Below are 17,873 nucleotides of genomic sequence, written 5' to 3'. Positions count from 1 at the left end.
AAATGGGATCACATGTCCCATTTGATTTGTGGCCCACTGTATAGCCACTGGCTGATTCGGTGACGTAGCTATACATACGCGTGACAGGCTGTCACCGCATAATTCCTGGATCGAAGGTCTGATCGCGAATCCGAAGCTGGCGACGAGCTGAAATCAACTCATCACCACCCAACCAGAGTATATAAAGTTATAACAGGGGTCGATAGCTCATACAATATACCGCCATGTCGTTTTTCGGTCAACTATCCAATTTCGTCAGTGAACACAAGGATTTGCCACTGCTGAGGGAAGGGATCCAGAGGACCAAAGCGGAGCTGACAGGTGCGCAGATCGCTTCTTTAGTTTCTCTCTGTACGCATATCTAACGCTGTGCTCCTATGTCCTTGCTGCTTTAGGCTGGATCAATCCGAACCGTAAGGAATAATAAAACATCTGAGATAGTAGCTCGATGACAAACACTTCACAAGATCGTCATGATGATCCCGAAGAAATGGAGCACGATCGCATACGCGAGGAAATCCGTCAAAGCCATCGTTTCACAAGTTTCGCTGATATTCGAGAGAACAACACAGTAAAATGGTTCGTATATCTTAAGTAATGGAATCTTTATGACTTATTATCCCCACAGGCATATTGATGGTCATGGTACGTCATAGCGAAGGGTTATTGATCAAGCTTAATTCAATTATATTTAGATTACTTTTGGGCTATGTCTGAGATCCTTGACTCTGCTCAGGAGTGCATCTTCATTCTGGACTGGTGGCTTTCGCCCGAGCTTTATCTACGTCGTCCCCCGGCTGATAATTACGAATGGCGGCTCGACCGACTCTTGCAGCGCAAGGCACAACAAGGCGTCAAAGTCTATGTTATCGTATACAAGGAAGTCACTCAGACAATGAGCATGTCCAGCAAACACACCAAGAACGCTCTCACCGAGTTGCACCCGAATATCACTTGCGTGAGACACCCAGATCATATTGGGTCCGATTCTAACGTCGAGTTCTGGAGCCACCACGAAAAGGTTGTCGTTGTCGATAATAAAAGAGCTTGTATTGGGGGTTTGGATGCGTGTTTTGGGCGCTGGGATACTCACTCTCAGTAAGCACATGACGTTTTATTGAACGTTACTAAGGTAACACTATTGTGATAGCCCTCTAGCAGACTGTCATCCCACGGATTTTTCGAAAACGCTCTTTCCTGGACAAGATTACAACAACGCAAGAGTACTTGACTTTCAACAAGTGGATCATTATGCGAGCAACCAGGTGTCTTTATTAGAAACGGCTCGTATGCCCTGGCATGACGTCCACATGACCCTGATCGGGCCAGTAGTCCTGGACATTGTGCAGCATTTCGTCGAACGCTGGAACGAAATAAAAAACCGTAAAGTGCGTGAACCTAGCCTGATTATATGAGGAACATCGTTAACCTATTTCGTCAGTATGCTAAAAGACAGTAGGTAATCCAAGTTGTACATTGGACCAAAGTTAATGCTTAAGTAGGGATGTCGATTGGCTGGCGCTTCCTCATGACACTGATGCCGAACCTGACCAACCTGTTACGCGTAGGTCAACTTCTAATCAATCTCACCTTTGACTAATGACTCTCTTAGGACACCCTCACCGCGAGCGCTGGCATAAGATGGGGCGTCGCTTTAAGCAGAAATGGCAAGGAGAGGAATATCCTCCTGACGACGAGGACGGTCATTCACCCTTTGGTACATGCCGTGTCCAAGTCGTGCGCAGCGTTAGCGATTGGAGCCATGGCGTCCTGACTGAAGACAGTGTTCAGAGGGCTTGTATGTTTGCGTCGCGTGCCATATCACGAACAAGGCTGACCGTAACTCAGATATTGAACTAATTTCGGAGGCGAAACACTTTATTTACATTGAAAATCAGTTTTTGTGAGTAAATAGGATCAATGTCCGATAGCAGTTTCTGAACATAATTTAGCATTTCAAATACAGGAAACTATGGCCCGGTCAAGAATCTCATTGCCAAAGCGTTAGTTGATCGAATCCTTGTAGCTGCCCAGAGTGGTCAAAAGTTCAAGGTTAGGTCCAGAATTTGCTCTCTTTTAAGTGCTAAACGTGGCCCTAGGTCATTATCGTTATCCCGGAAGTCCCTGGATTCGCCGGAAACATTAAAGATGAAAACGGAATCAAGACGATTATGGCGGCTCAGTATCGGACTAGTGAGTTGTGAATATAAACCTGAGAATATGCTATAACAATCGGCGATAGTAAACCGTGGGGGACACAGTATTTACGAAGAGATTCGTAGCGCAGGCTACGATGCGTAAGGTTACCTATATGCTCCCATGGCTCAATCTAACACTCCCACATAGACGAGACTACATCCGTTTCTATCACCTCCGCACTTACGATCGCATCAACTCCCCTGCATCATTCATCCGTGAGATGGAACAAAACTCGGGCGTGACATTCCATCAAGCTCAAGTTGCACAAGCTCGTCTGTGGATTGGCGATGACGGTTTTTGGCATCAAGAAAAGGTTCAAATTCGCGCCCCCGAACCTACAGCCGGATTAGACAACTCTGGAATGGGACTCACTGAAAAGGGTAAAGAGACACAAAAGACAGTCGAAGCTGTTGATATGCCCGCAACAACGCAAGAGGCGGAGGAGATTATTTCCAGGTTCCAGAATGGTGCACCGAGAGGAGATGAAGATGTCGCAGATACCGTCGGACAGCATTCTCTAGCGGACCAAACCAAATTCACAGATGAGCAGTGGCTTGGATCGGAGCAAGAGGAACGGGATTCGTAAGTTTGAGAACTGCTCACATAGTTTGATGTTGAGGCTCGAACAGATACGTCTCGGAGTTGTTGTATATCCACTCAAAGGTGTGTTTCCGAGGTGCTCTATACCTACCCATACTGAATATGAAGCAAGGTCATGATCGTCGACGATCGTCGCGTGATTGTACGGAAATAATTCCCCACTGAAATTTAGCGCAACTAATATAAACATTCAGATGGGATCTGCCAACATCAATGACCGTAGTCAAAAGGGTGACGGCGACTCTGAAATTGCACTCGTGGTCGAGGACACAGACGAGATCGAATCGAAAATGAACGGCGAAAACGTGCGCCATCTTTTCTTTTACTTGATTTCAACTCACTAGAAAGCGCATTTAGTACATGGCAACTCGCTTTGCTGCGAGCCTTCGCCGTAAACTGTTCCGAGGTCGGTTCTTTTGTTGCTCTCATGGATTAAACGCAATCTCACTGCGAAATACAGAGCACCTCGGTCTAATTGAGCCTCAAGTCTGCGAAAACGGAAATCACCCAATCACCTCATTCATGCGCCCGGCCCCGATCCCCAACGATGATGAGTTCGGAACTCGGGAGGATAGCGCAGTAGTGGACCCCTTATCGGACCGCTTCCAGGCACTCTGGTCCGGTACAGCCCAGAAGAATAGGGCCATATTCTCCGAATTGTTCAGGACAGTGCCAAATAACATTGTTCAAAACTGGGAAGATTACAAGGTGAGCTCGTGGCTCCCGAATCATTGCTTGGCCTAGCACTGAAACGCCAATGCAAAGAAATACGTTCCTAAAGTCAAGACCGGCCATTTAGCGACTGAATGGGATTTGGCGATGGTCAAGTCTAAACTTTCGCAGATCCATGGACATCTGGTCGAGGCTCCGTTAGAGTTTTTAATTGGAGAGAAGGAACTAGTCCAAAATCCCGATTGGCAAGGTTTGAATCCTACGTGAGTCTATTCCTCTAGCTTGTTTTTTTTCGCCGGTAGCCTCGGGAGTGGGATGTATCGGCCGGCTGGAACCTTTGAGCACACGTGCGTGTGGTTGCAGTTTGAACATGGGTGTAGGGCAAGAAATCGGACGGACAATAACGGCGTTGCTATTCTCCATCTAAGCCCTAGTGGGGGCTCGGTTTCCGAGAGCGGGGAGAGTTTTATCTACCTAGCTACACTTTAATGCCTCAAGCTAGAACGTGCTGCGAGGCTATGTGAGCGATACGGTCACATATGCGAGCTTGCTTCTACCTGCGGGATATGTGGGGGGATATTTGTTTATCTCCATCTTTGGCCATGGTTTATTGTGGCATTTGCGGTTTTGACAATCATTCCGTCGATCTTTGTCTACAAATCTTTCGATCTTTTGCTTTTTTTTTTTTTACTGACGCGCTTCTGTTGTTACAGGCTGCCTATTTTCATTTAATCACCTAGTCAACCGGACAAAGTTGGAAGAACAGAGACAACCATAGATAACCTATGAATTAAGAAGTTTAAAGTTAACTTGCCTATTGGCTGTGTATGCACCCGATAGTATGAATGAAACACGGACTTGATTCGGAAAACGGTCTAACGGGAGGAGCCATCGCATACTGGGAATCGCGTTCGCATCTTCTCCCGCAAGTTCCTGGGCGTCGTCGAATTTTCCAGCCGCGCGCATCTAGGCAGATACCAAGTTTGGCGAGCTACCGTTTTTCAGCCGTCATCGCGAACCAGCTCCATTGCAGTTCCTGGCCGTACCCGCCTCTGGGTTTAAACTTTTTCCTTATCGCCCGAGCAATCCCCCTTCCCGCTCCCTCGCCTCGGCAACCCGGTCCACCGAATTCCAACGCTCGCCACGGTCAAATATGTGAGACATCGAACATGACCCCTGACACGCGATCGCCCTTGCAATCGTGTGTCGATAAATCGATAAATGGCAATGATGTACGACAGGTGTCATAGAAGTCGAGTAGGATTGGAAAAAAGGTAAATGAGGCTCAATGACGTCATTCGGCCGTAAGTGGGGCCTTGCGCCTGTTGTGCGCCCTGATGATGATTTTGCACGGTCAAGAACCGGGCGTTGCTTGGGTGAGCGGGCGAGTGCGTCGACATGCGTTCATTTGTCCAAGGATTATTCTTGGGCGGGTGGAGTGAGAACTCGTTCGGCTGGGAAATCGTCTTGTCGACGCTGCCGCAGCAATGGGGTGGTACTTATATAACATCAGACGTCTAGAATTGGACCCGTAGACCCAAATGGGGGTGTCGAGAACGAGAAATCGGGGGAAGAGGGGAGGGATGCGTTCATGGAGGAAGGGGCCATGGAACAATACTCGAATGGAAGTAGAATCAAATGGGGTGCATACCTATTCGTGTACAACGGCGGCCTGTTATCGATACAAGCGGGTGGATCTAGCCTAGCGCAATCCAAGCATTGAGTTTGCATATCGAACATAGTCAAACTGGAGTGTATGCGGGGTTAGATAACGCGGCTGGGAGATTTTATGATATGGTGATATGGAGCACAAGAGGGGACCGGCTTTATCCCCACGCTCTCAGGGTCCGGACCCGCCGAGCTGGGCTTGTCATCTAGCGGCGATATTTGGATATAAAACGGCGGGGAGAGACGGCAAATGTCGTCCCTTACGAAAATATGGCTCCAGACACACCCTCACCTCGTACAACAGAAACTGGCCAGCCCAGTCGTCCAAACCGACGCGTTCAGTGGGCCCAATCGCCGTCGCCCCATGCACTCGATGAGCATGCACAGGATGTAAGTCGACTTGCCTGATTCGGTCGGTGCTTCCAATCTTGGGCTAATTGATTACCTGAATGGTAGCCAGCGGCATTCGCACATCTCCGGTTGGCGCTTGAGGAGCATCGAGAGGAGTCACCCACCACGGCTCCATCCACGGCTCCTACGACTCCAACACTACATGAAACACGTGATTTGGGACTTGACGTTTATGTCGAGCCGGATGAACGCGATGGATTGCCCAGACCTGATGGAGCCGCGTCGATTGAACGGCGTGCCAGCCGACTTGTCAAGGCGCACCAGAGTGGTCGGTTCGGAGGATGGCTGAGGCGCCGTAAGCCTAGGGAGCCCGAGGAGAAAAACGATGACGAGGCCGATATCGAAAAACGCGCTACGGCTCCGAAATCGACATTGGGAGTTGGGAATATGGCGACTGGTCCGGGAACTGGTGGTGGTGTCCTCTCAGTCTATTGACTCTCTACGATCATCAGCAGCGCCCTCGGTCGGCACAATCTACACCCAGTTGCGAGTTGACGGAAGAGGAAGGCGAAAATCCCTTCTTTAAAAATTTCAGTAGGCGAACCGAACACTCGCACAAGCATCATCGGAATGCCCATTCCGCCTCGGCCGGCCATCGCACTCTGCGAGTGAATCGCCCACAACGGGATCCAATTCTGCTATTCAGCCTTCTCCATCTGCGGGACTTTCCTTGCATATTCCTAAAGGACTAAAACCCAGTTCTCGTCCTGCGGCTGCACGATCTGGGGGTGGTGTCTTTGGAGGATTGATCGCTAGTACAGGAAACATCACTGGTGTAGCCACTCCCGCTGCTTCTACTCTCGGAGCAGAAGCCAAACGTCCAGGATACCATTTGTCGAGGTGAGCTGCTCAATTTTTTGCTTATTCAAAGCGGCGTTTCGACGTCAGCGTCGGTCACCAAAAAATGGGGGAGTTATTTGTACCGAATACTTCTCGCCGACTTCGATTGGCTGCGTAATTCTGCTCCCCCGCACTTCGTCATTCGCTTTGAAGTAATTGCTCGACTTCTTCCGTTTTTTCACTTGGCGTATGGGATCTGACCTATTTTTGCCTGGTTGTAGATATTCCGCAGACAATGTCGTACAAAAAGCCAAGAAATCCAAGACCGCCGCATCTTCGGGAACTGCCTCTCCCTCGGGTGTCGTGACTCCTCCTCAACCTAAACAGGAGACCCCTCCCTATCCGCTTGCATCTACCTCAGATTCGGCAGACGGCGATATGTCATCCCCAGATCGCGTTCGACTGGAGACCTCGTCGGTGCGGCCTCGTTGGCGGTCCCCGGCGGGGGTGCACCGCTACGTCCAACTCTTACCAGCACCTCGACAAAGTACTCGATTTTCGGATCCAAGTCTACTATTGCGGCGCCCGAGACGGCAAAAGCCAAGCGTTCATCTCTACATCTTGGTGCGCTACCAGTGCCACATATTCCTGGTTGGACAACGCCCGGGTGGAGTACTCCTGGGACAGAAGAAGGGGGCACCCCGTTCTCCGAGTGGGGGACGAGTGGAGAGGAGAAGAGACGTCGAAGAAGAAAGGAGAAGAAAAAGAGACAAGAAGTCTATGTGAGTTTGTGTGCTGGCTGTATGCGTGAGACTTGGCTGACTTGGATCTCTACGATAGATCACGATGCACGTAGCTGAGATTTTGCAAAGACAAGACTTTATCCTGAAGCTCGCTCGAGCTTTGATGATGTGAGCCCAATCCCCAGGTCAATTATAACTCACTGATCGACCCGTGACAGGTTGGCGCGCCATCCCATCGTCTGGAAGCACAAATCCAAGCCACTGCTCGTGTACTGGACATTCAAGTCTCATGCATGTACCTTCCCTCGGTTATGCTCTTCTCCTTCGGCGACACGGCAACGCATACATCCGATACCAAGTTCTTGAAACAATCATCGGCCCTCGATCTAGGTAAACTTCTTGATGCCCATCGGATCTACTGGCGTGTGATTCATGACCAACTGGGTGTGGGTGAGGCCAGCCAGCAATTGGATGAACTGATGAAGAAGCGCGTGCGTTACATTCCTTCTGCCGTTCGTTTCGTTGAGGGTACTGATGACGTTATTTAGGTGCTCTATAAGGGTTGGATCACAGTCGTTATCGGTGGATTCTGCAGTGCCTTCATCACCCCTATTTCCTTCAAGGGTAGTTTCGTCGACGCACTTGTCGCGTTCCCCCTTGGTGCACTATTGGTCTTTGTCCAGAACTTGAGTGCCAAGAATGAGCTCTACTCCAACTTTGAGTATGTCTTCTAGTCTATCCCCTTCTAGTTGTGTTCTAATACCGGCTCGTCCAGGATCACGATTGCCGGCCTGCTGAGTTTTATCGCTGGTGCATTCGCTGCATCCAAACATGTCTGCTATGCAGCGGTCGCGTCTGGATCTGTGGTGCTCATTCTTCCCGGCTACATCGTCCTCTGCGGTTCACTTGACTCGCCTCTCGGTCTATCATCTCTGGCTCGGTCCGCTTATGCTATTCGATTATCTATTCCATCTTCCTTGGGTTTGGTCTGAGTATTGGAGCGGAACTCTTCCATGCCGTATCGGGTCAGAAGGTTTTCGGATCTGAGGATTATCTGTGCACAAACGTTCATGACGCTAATGGGCCGTGGTGGCAAAGGACTGCAGGTCCTTATTGGGGTAAGCCCTTTGCATGACGTACATGTATACAGGATACTAACTGTACTAGCATTCTTATGTGTTCCTGGCTTTTCTCTATTCTTGAGTCTACGAAATCAGAGCCCTTCGGCGCAAAGAACTTGTAAGTCCGTTTTTGCTGATGCCCGACTAAACTTGGTTCCAGTATGTCGCAGTCTTGATTTCGTGTGCCGGATGGGTCACCAACCGTTTTTCGAGCATTGCATTCCCTGGCCGATCTGATATTACCTCGGCTTTGGGGTCTCTTGCTGTTGGATTGGCCGGCAACCTCTACGGACGGGTTTTCAATGGAACAGCATTCGTAGTTATGCTTACAGGCATTCTATTCCAATTGCCCAGGTATGCTCGCCCCTTACTTGTGCTTGTGTCCATATTTATAACATAGAATTCTCTTCCAGTGGTCTCGCAAACGGTGGTCTACTGTCATTCGCATCGACGAACAACTCTGTGGGCGCAAACTATTCCTATGGTACCGGATTCCAGGTCGCAGAGCAGCTTGTGTCTGTCGCTGTTGGCTTGACCGTAGGTTTATTCTGCTCTGCCGTCTTGGTCCATCCGTTCGGTGGCAGTCGGAGACGCGGTGGAGGGTTATTCAGTCTCTAAACCCCTCGGCTCGTGTCTCCGCTTTTAGTTCTTCCCTCTCCCTCTGGATTCGCTTTTTCAAAATATCATTGTCCCACCTGGTTTCTGCTTCTCCCTTCTCTTCACATACGACACTCTTCTCCCCGACTCCGTTCCCGACTCTTTTTCAACCCATGTATCCAACAACAAACCCAGCTCGTGAGATTCGGATAGACGCATGTTTCTTCGCGCTTTGTATAGATCGTTCTTGTTATTCTGTTTCTATTCATTCGTAGATGTTTCCCCCCTCATCTCTCATATATGTGCTATTCGGCCCTTTTGTACATACTTTGCCCTTCTCTTGTCGTATGGCTTGTCTCTCCTTTGCTCCTTCCACTGCTGTTTCGCTTTTGCCTAGTGTTGTAGTACTTGCACTTGCATATGATCGTTACGTTCATTTACCCTTTTTCATTGCTTGGAAAAGTGATTAATTTATTGAATTTGTGTTCATCGTTCACTTATGATGTGCAGTGGGGGTCCGTTAGTACGTAGCTAAATTTGTTGGTATTGATCACACCCCTTCGGCAAGTATGACTCCAGCAAACGGCGTAGAGTCGAAAGGTTGTAGCGGCTGGCCCAGCCAGAACGTGAGTGATACTAATCATTGCAGGTTTCGCACCGCACTGTGTTCCCCCAAGGTGCGGATTACTGGCAAAATCCACACACTGGGTCCAGATTTTCATTTCCAAGACGCGCGACCTCTGGCCAAAGCATAGTGAGGGTGCGGATATCCGCACCTTCTGGGTTCACGGTGACGAGATGATAATGATAATTGTTCAGATACCTTATTCAAGACACGATAACAAAATAATATTGATAGTTGACTTACAAAACAAAACATGATACATACAAGACTACACCAAATAATATCCAAAATAAAAAAAGGAAATCGTTAATACAGCCAAATTGTGTTGGTCATTGTCCAACCGCCAATCGATGGATTCACATTACAACACACCCTCCACTGTCGGAATTAGAGGTAAAGGTCTGTCTCGATCTTCCTCTAGGCACATTGACCGCCACACAGCCTTCGTTCTCCCAGAGGAACCTATCTCCAAGTCCTTCCCGCACAAGAAGACCTTCTACTGCAGGCTTGATCTAAGATCAAAATGAACAAGATGAGAGCTAGTCCGTAGCGTTTCGGTTGTACATACCTTGGCGATCCCATCCTTGCTGTTGTTACCGCGTCCGGTAATGATCGACGTTGTGTAACACCCGCGTCGCGGCACATATCGAGGTGGTTCTGGGCATAAACCAGCGCCTCGTTTACAAATAGCCCGTGGAGATCGATCTTCTCCAAGGCCTCCTTAGTCCCAGAGTAATAAGTCGCGTTCAGGGACAAGAATATTTCCTTTGAAGCACGTTCGTTGTAGCGCTCGACCTGAGCTCCAAAGTGTTTACCCCGTTCAGACAGCTGGGGTAGTTAAATCAGGTTTGAGAAGACGATGATGATACGTGCATACAAGTAATACATACCGTTTTGGCTGTGCTCTTTTGTCCAGCTTTCCATGCAACGCTGGCCTGGTCCAGCATTTTGGATCTGTTACGGGCTGCGACGCGTGCCTTTTCCCGCCATTTCTGACCTGGCTGCTGGTCGATGTACGGGATTCCTTTGCCCCACGTCCAAACCCAGAACGTGAACGCAAGAACGGATACAGCTACTGCTCCGAGCATTATCGTGATTGGACGTACGAGTCGTGAAGTCGGGTTGTGGAAGAAGACAAAACGTGTTACTCGCGAGTTGTATGTTATTTATCACGTGCTCAAATGAGTACGCTTGTCCCCACAAGCCCCAACAAACTTAATTGTTTGTGTGTCGGGCGGTTGATGGCGCACCTCTTTTTGCAACCACCATGGACGCTGCAGAGTTCCACGCACAAGTTTATGCCGCGGTCCGTCAGATTCCCATAGGACGGGTGACTAGCTAGTGAGTGGCTCTTATTTCAGCCCAGTTTGTATATGTGTATTTACTGCAGCACCGCCTCTAACTCAACGTTCTCCAGTGGCCACATCGCAAAAATTGTGGGAATGCCCCGACACTCTCGTCATGTAGGGCAAGGTCTGATATAATCACTCCTATCTACGGTTACCGTGCTTCACGTCTCCGCTATTAGCTCTCAAATTTCTTCCTGATGGCTCCGATATCCCTTGGCAGCGCGTGATCGCTAGTAACGGTACAATCTCATCTCGAGGCCCTGGGACTACCGGAGCAGATCGCCAAAGAGAGGCGCTCGAGGCCGAAGGCGTTGAAGTTAGCCAATCCACTCCGGGAGGTGGCTTGATGAAGGTCAATCTGTCAGAGTATGGATGGTTCCCTGATCCATCCGAGGTCGAGCTTGATGTGCAGGATGCCTGACATCTGTGTGATCTATCGCACTTGGAATCATCGCTCTATTTCATGCCATCTATCTGTGCTACAGCCTTTTCTCCTCTATGGATCAGATCTTTTGCTCGAGTTTTGTGTGTTTTCCTTTGCCGGTCCACTGGCTCTGTCTTCACTGGTCCGTTGGTCCGGTCTGGCTCGAAGTGAGCTGGAATAATCAATCAGCAACTTAGCGTAAAATTCAACAGTAGGTGCTTCTTTAGGATTCATCTATTTTGTGTTCGACAGAATTTCGGATTTCGTTCTTCGCTTATCCCTGGGCTTATGCGTGGGTAGTGCTTTCGTGCATCTATCCATTTTTCCACAAATGCGTGGAGCTAGCGATGTCTTCTTTTCTGGATCACGACGGTCAAGAACACTATCGCGCCACCGTAAAAAAGGACCGTTTATGCTTCTGTATATCACTATGCCACTAATTCAAGGACTCGATGGATGTAAACTCTCATCGACGTGTCGCGGGTCAGGATTGGATGAAATTATCCCTAGCTAGGCAGATTCTTGAATCGCTCCTAGGCACAGCCGGCATTCCACAATGGGGGTCCCAAATACGGCTATCCAGGGACGAACGTTCTCCCCGTGATCGACAATACATCTCACTTCCCTCTGGATCGGTGACTTGAATATTCGTTGGTTGTCAGGTAAGTCGTTCTGGTCTCCACGAATTTACTGCAATTTATGACTCGCGGTCCAATAGACACCCGTTGCTGTAACTTACAAGCAAGTGGTGCATTTATGCCGTGGCCTAGTACCTTGGGTAATGACGGCAGGCACGACTCGATACATGCTAAGTGTTGGCCGACTCAAAAGGTGGTCGTAAAAGACCGGGGTACTAAATGACCAAGTCATCCGGGATTCATTTAGGGAGTAACGGTGTTCGAGACGTGATTCTCTCGGGAACTGTTGAAGGCTGAAACGGTGATAGACATGTTCAACTTCTCATGTGATGAAGCGGTGGTGTCAAATTTGGTACCTTGGAGCTGCAACGAGCAGCCAACTATCAGCCGAGTGTATGAATGCTGCGACCGATATTGCACTCAGTACCAAAAAAAAAGCCCATATAGAGAATTTTGCGTCCCAAAATATGGATATTCAAGGAAACGGAGGTGAGCTAACTGTTTCATATAGGCTCACCGCATGCCCAATTTTAGCTGTCTCCAGATTTGTGGTAGGAGGTGCTCGCTCTCTCGGGTTGTTGTCAAGATTCCAGAGGATAAGTGTATCTACACGACAAAGCAACTTTTCCGACGAAGAGGCCGTTCCTAAAGTAGAAATTACTCCCCCATATCTCGGATACGTAGCGCGATTTCTTTGTTGATATAAGCTGCTAGTCGGTATGATAGTTAGTTTGACGTGATATCCGCTTGCATAGGCAGCCGAGCCGGAGAATCCCCAACAGGAGCAGGGCCTCGAGGAGTAGCGGGCGGACAGAACAGATTATGCGATCGATCTCCAGAAGGTCGAGGATAATAACGGTGACTAGACCGATTTCAACTAACTATAATGTATTACTATGACGAACCCCAGTCAAATATAGGATGGTTTACCCTCAGAATGCCAGTGTTGCAGGATTCACGCGATGGGTGAGGGGAATTGGTATTTCAAACCGCAACTCAATTTGCGCACCACAGTCCCGGACCATTTTGTCAACTCTACACCCGCAATCCTGGCGCAACTGTGTACTACCTTTATCTTCCTTTCCGATATAAATCACACAAATCTGCCTCCTACGAGCTGCGCGAGTCGTTCTCGGGTTTGACGGCCTATAAGTTTCGCATTCACCGCGCCGAGAGCATAACTCTCTCTCATCTGCTTCATTCCGTGTCCGGAGTTCATATCTTTGATTTGCTTCCCTCGAACTCTGTGTTAATTCTGCGCATCCCCCACTTCGCTTTTACCTGTTCCCTCTTTCGGCCATTGCTGTTGTAGCATTTCTGCTTTCCAGCCAAGTCATTTGGGTTGTAGTCGTAAGCTCACTTCCATGGATCAGTGCGGTGGCTTCAATCCTGTGCAATATAACGGTTAGTAGTTCTCCTTTCTCCCTAGACACGCTCCGATCCTACTGGTCATCTGCTAAATTTTGTTTTGTTCCGTAGTACAAGGTTCAGCAGATACCCGTGCCCAAGCTCACCCCATTAGCCGACTCGCTCAGCCTTACATACTCGACCCCGATTTAGGCGCCATGTATTCCGCACCCAGTCTTGACCACCCTTCATTTCCTACTTACACAGAGCCATCAACTTCAAGCTATTCGCCTACCCCTTCAGAAATGGCTATCACACCCGATTCAAGCGATTTCCCTTCGCCAGCCGATTCAGCATTCTCCCCCTTCATTATGGACATTCCTACACCAACATCCTCCGCACCAGAGCCTGTGGCTAAGAAGCCGTCCCACAGCAAGAAGCGTCCAGCGGGCCATATACCACGGCCTCGCAATGCATTCATACTTTTCAGGTCCCACCATGTGGCTGCTCAGCTGATTCCCGGCAAGGTGGAGGTTAGTCATGGCTTCTTTTACTGTCACCAACTTATGCTAACTGAAAATTACCCAGAACGACCACCGCCATATTAGCAAGGTAGGCATCTCTATTCATGAGTACTCTTCTTATTTATTCCTAACATTCGCCATAGATTATCGGCGAGATCTGGAACAAGCTATCTCCTGCCGAGCGTTTAATCTGGGAACAAAAGGCAGATATTGAGAAGGTACGCGTTTGTTTGACTGTTTGAATCATTCGCTCATCATTCGTTGATATTAGGAACGGCATAGTCGAAAGTATCCTGGCTACCGATACAAACCTGCGAAGCTTGACGGGGTTGTCAAGCGACGAGTTAAGTGTCGTGGGGCTCCAGCCTTGTCGGCCTATTCATCCTCTCCTGGTATTGGTAAAGCGAATGGCGCTCAAGAGATCATTGGAAGTCTCAATGTAGCTGAAGGAGGAGTTCTGAGCTTTGGAAACAGTGAAAGACCCAGGCTTATAGATCAAGAGGAACGTAGGAAGGACAAGGCGCGCTGCGTACGCGTAGCCCAGCTTATACAGCAAGGAGTGGTTGGTAAGCATTTGGAGGAGGAGGCCCAAAGGCTGGGACTCGACCGAGACAGTGTGACGAGTGCTACTCCCCAACTCCAACCATCGGCTCACGAGACACCAGGGACGCGATGCCAGTTTCACACAAACGTCGATATACTACGCGTTCTAGAGGAAGAGAACCACCGGTATTTACTGATCCATTCGCACCCAACAATCCTTCAATTCCCCGCCCAGATGTTATGCATCCTCTTAACTCGGGAGCGACCGGCTCAGTAATAACCAACTATAGCCCAACGCACACCTTTACCTCCCTTGCTGGAAGCGACGAGAACTCAGTGCTACCTACTACAGTATCTCCTCCATCTCAGGTCAATGATTCCCTCCGTGGATGGTCATACCGCCGTGCATCGTCGCTTCCCCTTGATACTTCCTCTCCATTACCTTCGCTATCTGCCGAACACGCCAATTCAACTTCCTACTCTCACCAACGACAGAGTAATTCAGCCTCGCCAATGCCGACAAGGCTTGTGGGTTCTCCCTTGCGGCGGCACCATCGCCTATACTATCCTCATCCTCACCGGGAACGAGCACAGAAGCAAACCATTGGTCGTGACTCTGATTCTAGCCTTTCGGCCTTTGATCGTCTGAGCTATTACTCGCCGGGTAACTCTCCGCCCGAGCAGCACCTGACTCCTCATATCCACCCAAGACTTCATTTCAAAAACACTACAAGTCGTTCAAATCTCAGTTCAGTAAATCCCATATCACACATAAACTCTACACCTACTTTGTACGGAATCAACTCCACCCGTCCATGGAGGTCTGAGGAGCCCATTGACCTTTCGGCGATGTATGAGCAGGATAACGCTACTGGTAATGAGGTAAGGTTTCAGCCTATTTGAGTCTTTATGCATAGCTAATTTCGTCCAGGCCACGTTACACTCGACATATGCGATTAACACCGGAAAGGCCTACCCTCCTATTCCGACAGCACCAGCCCCGCTTGGTGACGTGCCTATCTCACATCAACTGGCACTTTCGTGCAAATCAGCACATAACCACACAACTGCATCAGAATTTGATGTCGAACCGGGTCCAAGTCAAAGCTATTATGACTGGCCAAGTCAGTATGGTTCAGAACTCAACTACCCGCCAGGAGATGATTATAATGCGTCGGCAAATCCGGAAATTTACAAGGAAGTCCCGAATATGTATTATTCGAACACAACGGGAGACCTGCCATACTAAGATTGACCTTATCACAAGTACTACTTGTACGTAGGCACCACTCATTCTCATATCTTGCCTTTTCGGTTACGACCATAGCCGTCGTTTTTCCTCCTCCGATAACACTTATGCACCTCTTGATTCTTAATCGATGCACTGGATGTTCTCATACAGCGTGTGCGCGTTTCCTTACAACTATCTTTCGTAATTCACGATGAATGTTCTTCTGCTGATATGTATATATATGCACCTGACTTTTTGTATAGATGAATTCATAACGATTGCTTATCAATCGAACAATTCAATTTATCACTACATAAACCAGATTAAAAGGTTCAAAGCAGGATAGCCATATATAGGTGCCCAATTGGGCCCGAACTGGTCGATTAGCGAACACCTTGATTACAACTATTCTCGAACAACATTATTGTATGTACAATGACCAATAACATGAACACTTGTATGTAATATCGGTATATGCATGTATGACAACCTCTGGCCAGGTCGATCCAAGTTTGTTAACCATGGGGAATGCAGCTCGAGCATTCCAGACCGCGACGCCGGTGAGACTCAACAGCATGATTTTATTAGTATAAATGCGAGTAAAGGATCACACAATAACTCAAACCAAGATATATGTGTGAATAGGGCATCAGTAAATTAGACTATCCCCTATAGCTTCTGAGTGGCTGCGGGTGGTTGTGTGGTCCTCAGCCGGCTGAGAGTGGATGGGGCCAAACATCAAGATTTCCTGACAGAGACAGATCCCGCAGATACGAGTCGCATTCACCTCAGAAGGATCGTGAAACTTTTTGCATAATATGTGGTGCGACATAGCCAATGGAACCGCACGACCCGTACGAAGTCGGCACTTTCGAGATCAGGTGGTCGCCGACTTATCGAGCGGTTACGAACATCGACTATGCCCGGCTGACAGACGAGCCGAGCAACGCACTCATTAGTATCTTTTCTTCCCGTCCCCCCCGTCCCTGTCATCACGTTGCCGAGCGCAGATGGTCCGCCTGGTCCGTGAGTTGTACTCGCGTCTTGGGGGCCCGGCTCGGGCGTTCCCACCTGCCGGTTTGACTCGACATCCGTGGCGGCAGGTCACATATGTAGAGATACGCGCATACATGGTCGGAAATCAGAAGCTAGATGCCATAGGCCCAGTTGATTTTTATAGGCCAGTTGGGCCAAGCTTCGTTCTTGCGCCTAGTGTTTAACGTTGTCTTTGACTTGAAGAGGGGAATATTATGGTCCAAGTGACCACTACCGAGTGGCAAACTAACAATTGTCATGTTAATATAATTGCAACTCTACGTATTTCCTGATACCCACATAGCACCTTGTTGTGACGCCCCACTCTCTATTCCCAACACATAAGGCTTACTGCGACTCATATATAGTCTCACCTCTTCCCAATTCTCACGAGAACGCCCTTCCATTGCACTCTTTCTCCATGTGTCGAATTCTTGATGCACAAGAGTGGTTTGAATCCACTGCTGAGATATTTGCAAAACCGGACTGGGAATCTTCCTCAAGAAGCATTACCCACAAGCTGAAGGCGCTAGTTGAACAGCATAAGGATAACAGCCCTCCCGCGCTCATTGATACGGTTATTTATCTATGTTATTTTTATAGACCTACTTGCTTATCTTGCTCACCTAGATTAACCGGGTCGTTGTGGAAGTCCAAAAGTTTGAGCTTCGCATACACTATCGTTGTCGCGTCAAAAAACCGGACCAACCCATTCATCCTGATCCATTTTGGATATACAACGGTTATGAAGATGCCCTCGATAGTTTTGTATGGAGCATGGGCTCTCCCCAGTGGCGGAATCATAGGGAAAACAAGAATTATCCTGATATGCTGTCGCCATATGAGCTAGTAAGCAGTGCTACGGTCTACCGCGCTGTAGATGCAGCTAATTCTATATATATATATAAAGCATTATGAACTGCTTCTGACGCTTGAGCTCTGGAAGAGCTTCTCTCAAACAATCAAGGACGCACCTGCTGTTGAAGTACGCCAGGCTCGCGCCCGCGCCTTTGCGGCTGAGATGGAGGCAATGCAGAAAGAGGTCGAAAGCTGGGGATATTCGATCTTTCCAAACTAATTGACCTAAGCAAATTGATGTACCTCCACAAATATCACAATAACTCCTTAGATATACAAATTTTTCGCACAATCTTTAGTTTCCTATGTGTATCTACCCACAGCGATAGTTTCTTTTAAATACTCCTACTGAGCCATGTTCTACCAGCCCCCAGAAGAACATTCGTCGGACACTAGAACCCAGCAGTCATAATGACCCCATGTATACTTGTTGACAATAAGGCCTAGTATTCGAATAAAACTGTAAGGCACAAGCATTGAGCCGCCTGTGAATACTATCAATTTCTTA

At 48.5% G+C, this 17,873-nt stretch overlaps 6 protein-coding genes across 6 annotated transcripts; 5 read left to right on the top strand and 1 right to left on the bottom strand.

The window, feature by feature from the left end:
• Positions 1-224: 224 nt before the first annotated feature.
• RhiXN_07849 (phospholipase) lies at positions 225-5,194 on the top strand (the record flags this gene model as incomplete). Its single annotated transcript, XM_043327665.1, has 21 exons — positions 225-351; positions 396-413; positions 468-579; positions 629-645; positions 696-1,098; positions 1,151-1,388; positions 1,442-1,455; positions 1,503-1,564; positions 1,613-1,798; positions 1,849-1,903; positions 1,953-2,052; positions 2,100-2,193; positions 2,243-2,297; positions 2,347-2,781; positions 2,829-2,862; positions 2,912-2,941; positions 2,994-3,104; positions 3,157-3,205; positions 3,260-3,507; positions 3,565-3,734; positions 4,993-5,194. The coding sequence occupies 21 exons, from the start codon at positions 225-227 to the stop codon at positions 5,192-5,194; spliced, it is 2,760 nt and encodes a 919-aa protein (XP_043183050.1).
• A 215-nt stretch (positions 5,195-5,409) lies between these two features.
• Positions 5,410-8,812, top strand: RhiXN_07848 (pheromone-regulated membrane protein; the record flags this gene model as incomplete). Its single annotated transcript, XM_043327664.1, has 13 exons — positions 5,410-5,529; positions 5,596-5,976; positions 6,089-6,390; positions 6,612-6,807; positions 6,879-7,112; positions 7,203-7,241; positions 7,292-7,564; positions 7,622-7,794; positions 7,849-8,013; positions 8,067-8,191; positions 8,241-8,312; positions 8,365-8,548; positions 8,608-8,812. 13 exons carry the CDS (start codon positions 5,410-5,412, stop codon positions 8,810-8,812), a joined length of 2,469 nt encoding a protein of 822 aa, XP_043183049.1.
• Positions 8,813-9,912: 1,100 nt separating this feature from the next.
• On the bottom strand, positions 9,913-10,504 carry RhiXN_07847 (Smr domain-containing protein; the record flags this gene model as incomplete). The annotated part of the gene is made up of 3 exons (XM_043327663.1): positions 9,913-9,928; positions 9,985-10,244; positions 10,307-10,504. 3 exons carry the CDS (start codon positions 10,502-10,504, stop codon positions 9,913-9,915), a joined length of 474 nt encoding a protein of 157 aa, XP_043183048.1.
• Positions 10,505-10,683: 179 nt separating this feature from the next.
• RhiXN_07846 (DNA-binding methylated-DNA-cysteine S-methyltransferase) lies at positions 10,684-11,186 on the top strand (the record flags this gene model as incomplete). Its single annotated transcript, XM_043327662.1, has 3 exons — positions 10,684-10,757; positions 10,807-10,889; positions 10,945-11,186. The coding sequence occupies 3 exons, from the start codon at positions 10,684-10,686 to the stop codon at positions 11,184-11,186; spliced, it is 399 nt and encodes a 132-aa protein (XP_043183047.1).
• A 2,005-nt stretch (positions 11,187-13,191) lies between these two features.
• Positions 13,192-15,490, top strand: RhiXN_07845 (HMG (high mobility group) box protein; the record flags this gene model as incomplete). Its single annotated transcript, XM_043327661.1, has 7 exons — positions 13,192-13,231; positions 13,307-13,707; positions 13,763-13,786; positions 13,842-13,916; positions 13,970-14,260; positions 14,314-15,123; positions 15,173-15,490. The coding sequence occupies 7 exons, from the start codon at positions 13,192-13,194 to the stop codon at positions 15,488-15,490; spliced, it is 1,959 nt and encodes a 652-aa protein (XP_043183046.1).
• Positions 15,491-16,928: 1,438 nt separating this feature from the next.
• Positions 16,929-17,585, top strand: RhiXN_07844 (uncharacterized protein; the record flags this gene model as incomplete). Its single annotated transcript, XM_043327660.1, has 3 exons — positions 16,929-17,084; positions 17,138-17,356; positions 17,418-17,585. The coding sequence occupies 3 exons, from the start codon at positions 16,929-16,931 to the stop codon at positions 17,583-17,585; spliced, it is 543 nt and encodes a 180-aa protein (XP_043183045.1).
• Positions 17,586-17,873: the final 288 nt, after the last annotated feature.

The sequence above is a fragment of the Rhizoctonia solani genome, chromosome 9 (genome assembly GCF_016906535.1).
Source record: "Rhizoctonia solani chromosome 9, complete sequence".
NCBI lineage: Eukaryota > Fungi > Basidiomycota > Agaricomycetes > Cantharellales > Ceratobasidiaceae > Rhizoctonia > Rhizoctonia solani.
Note: the sequence above shows the minus strand (reverse complement) of the source record. Positions and strands in the feature narration are given on the sequence as shown.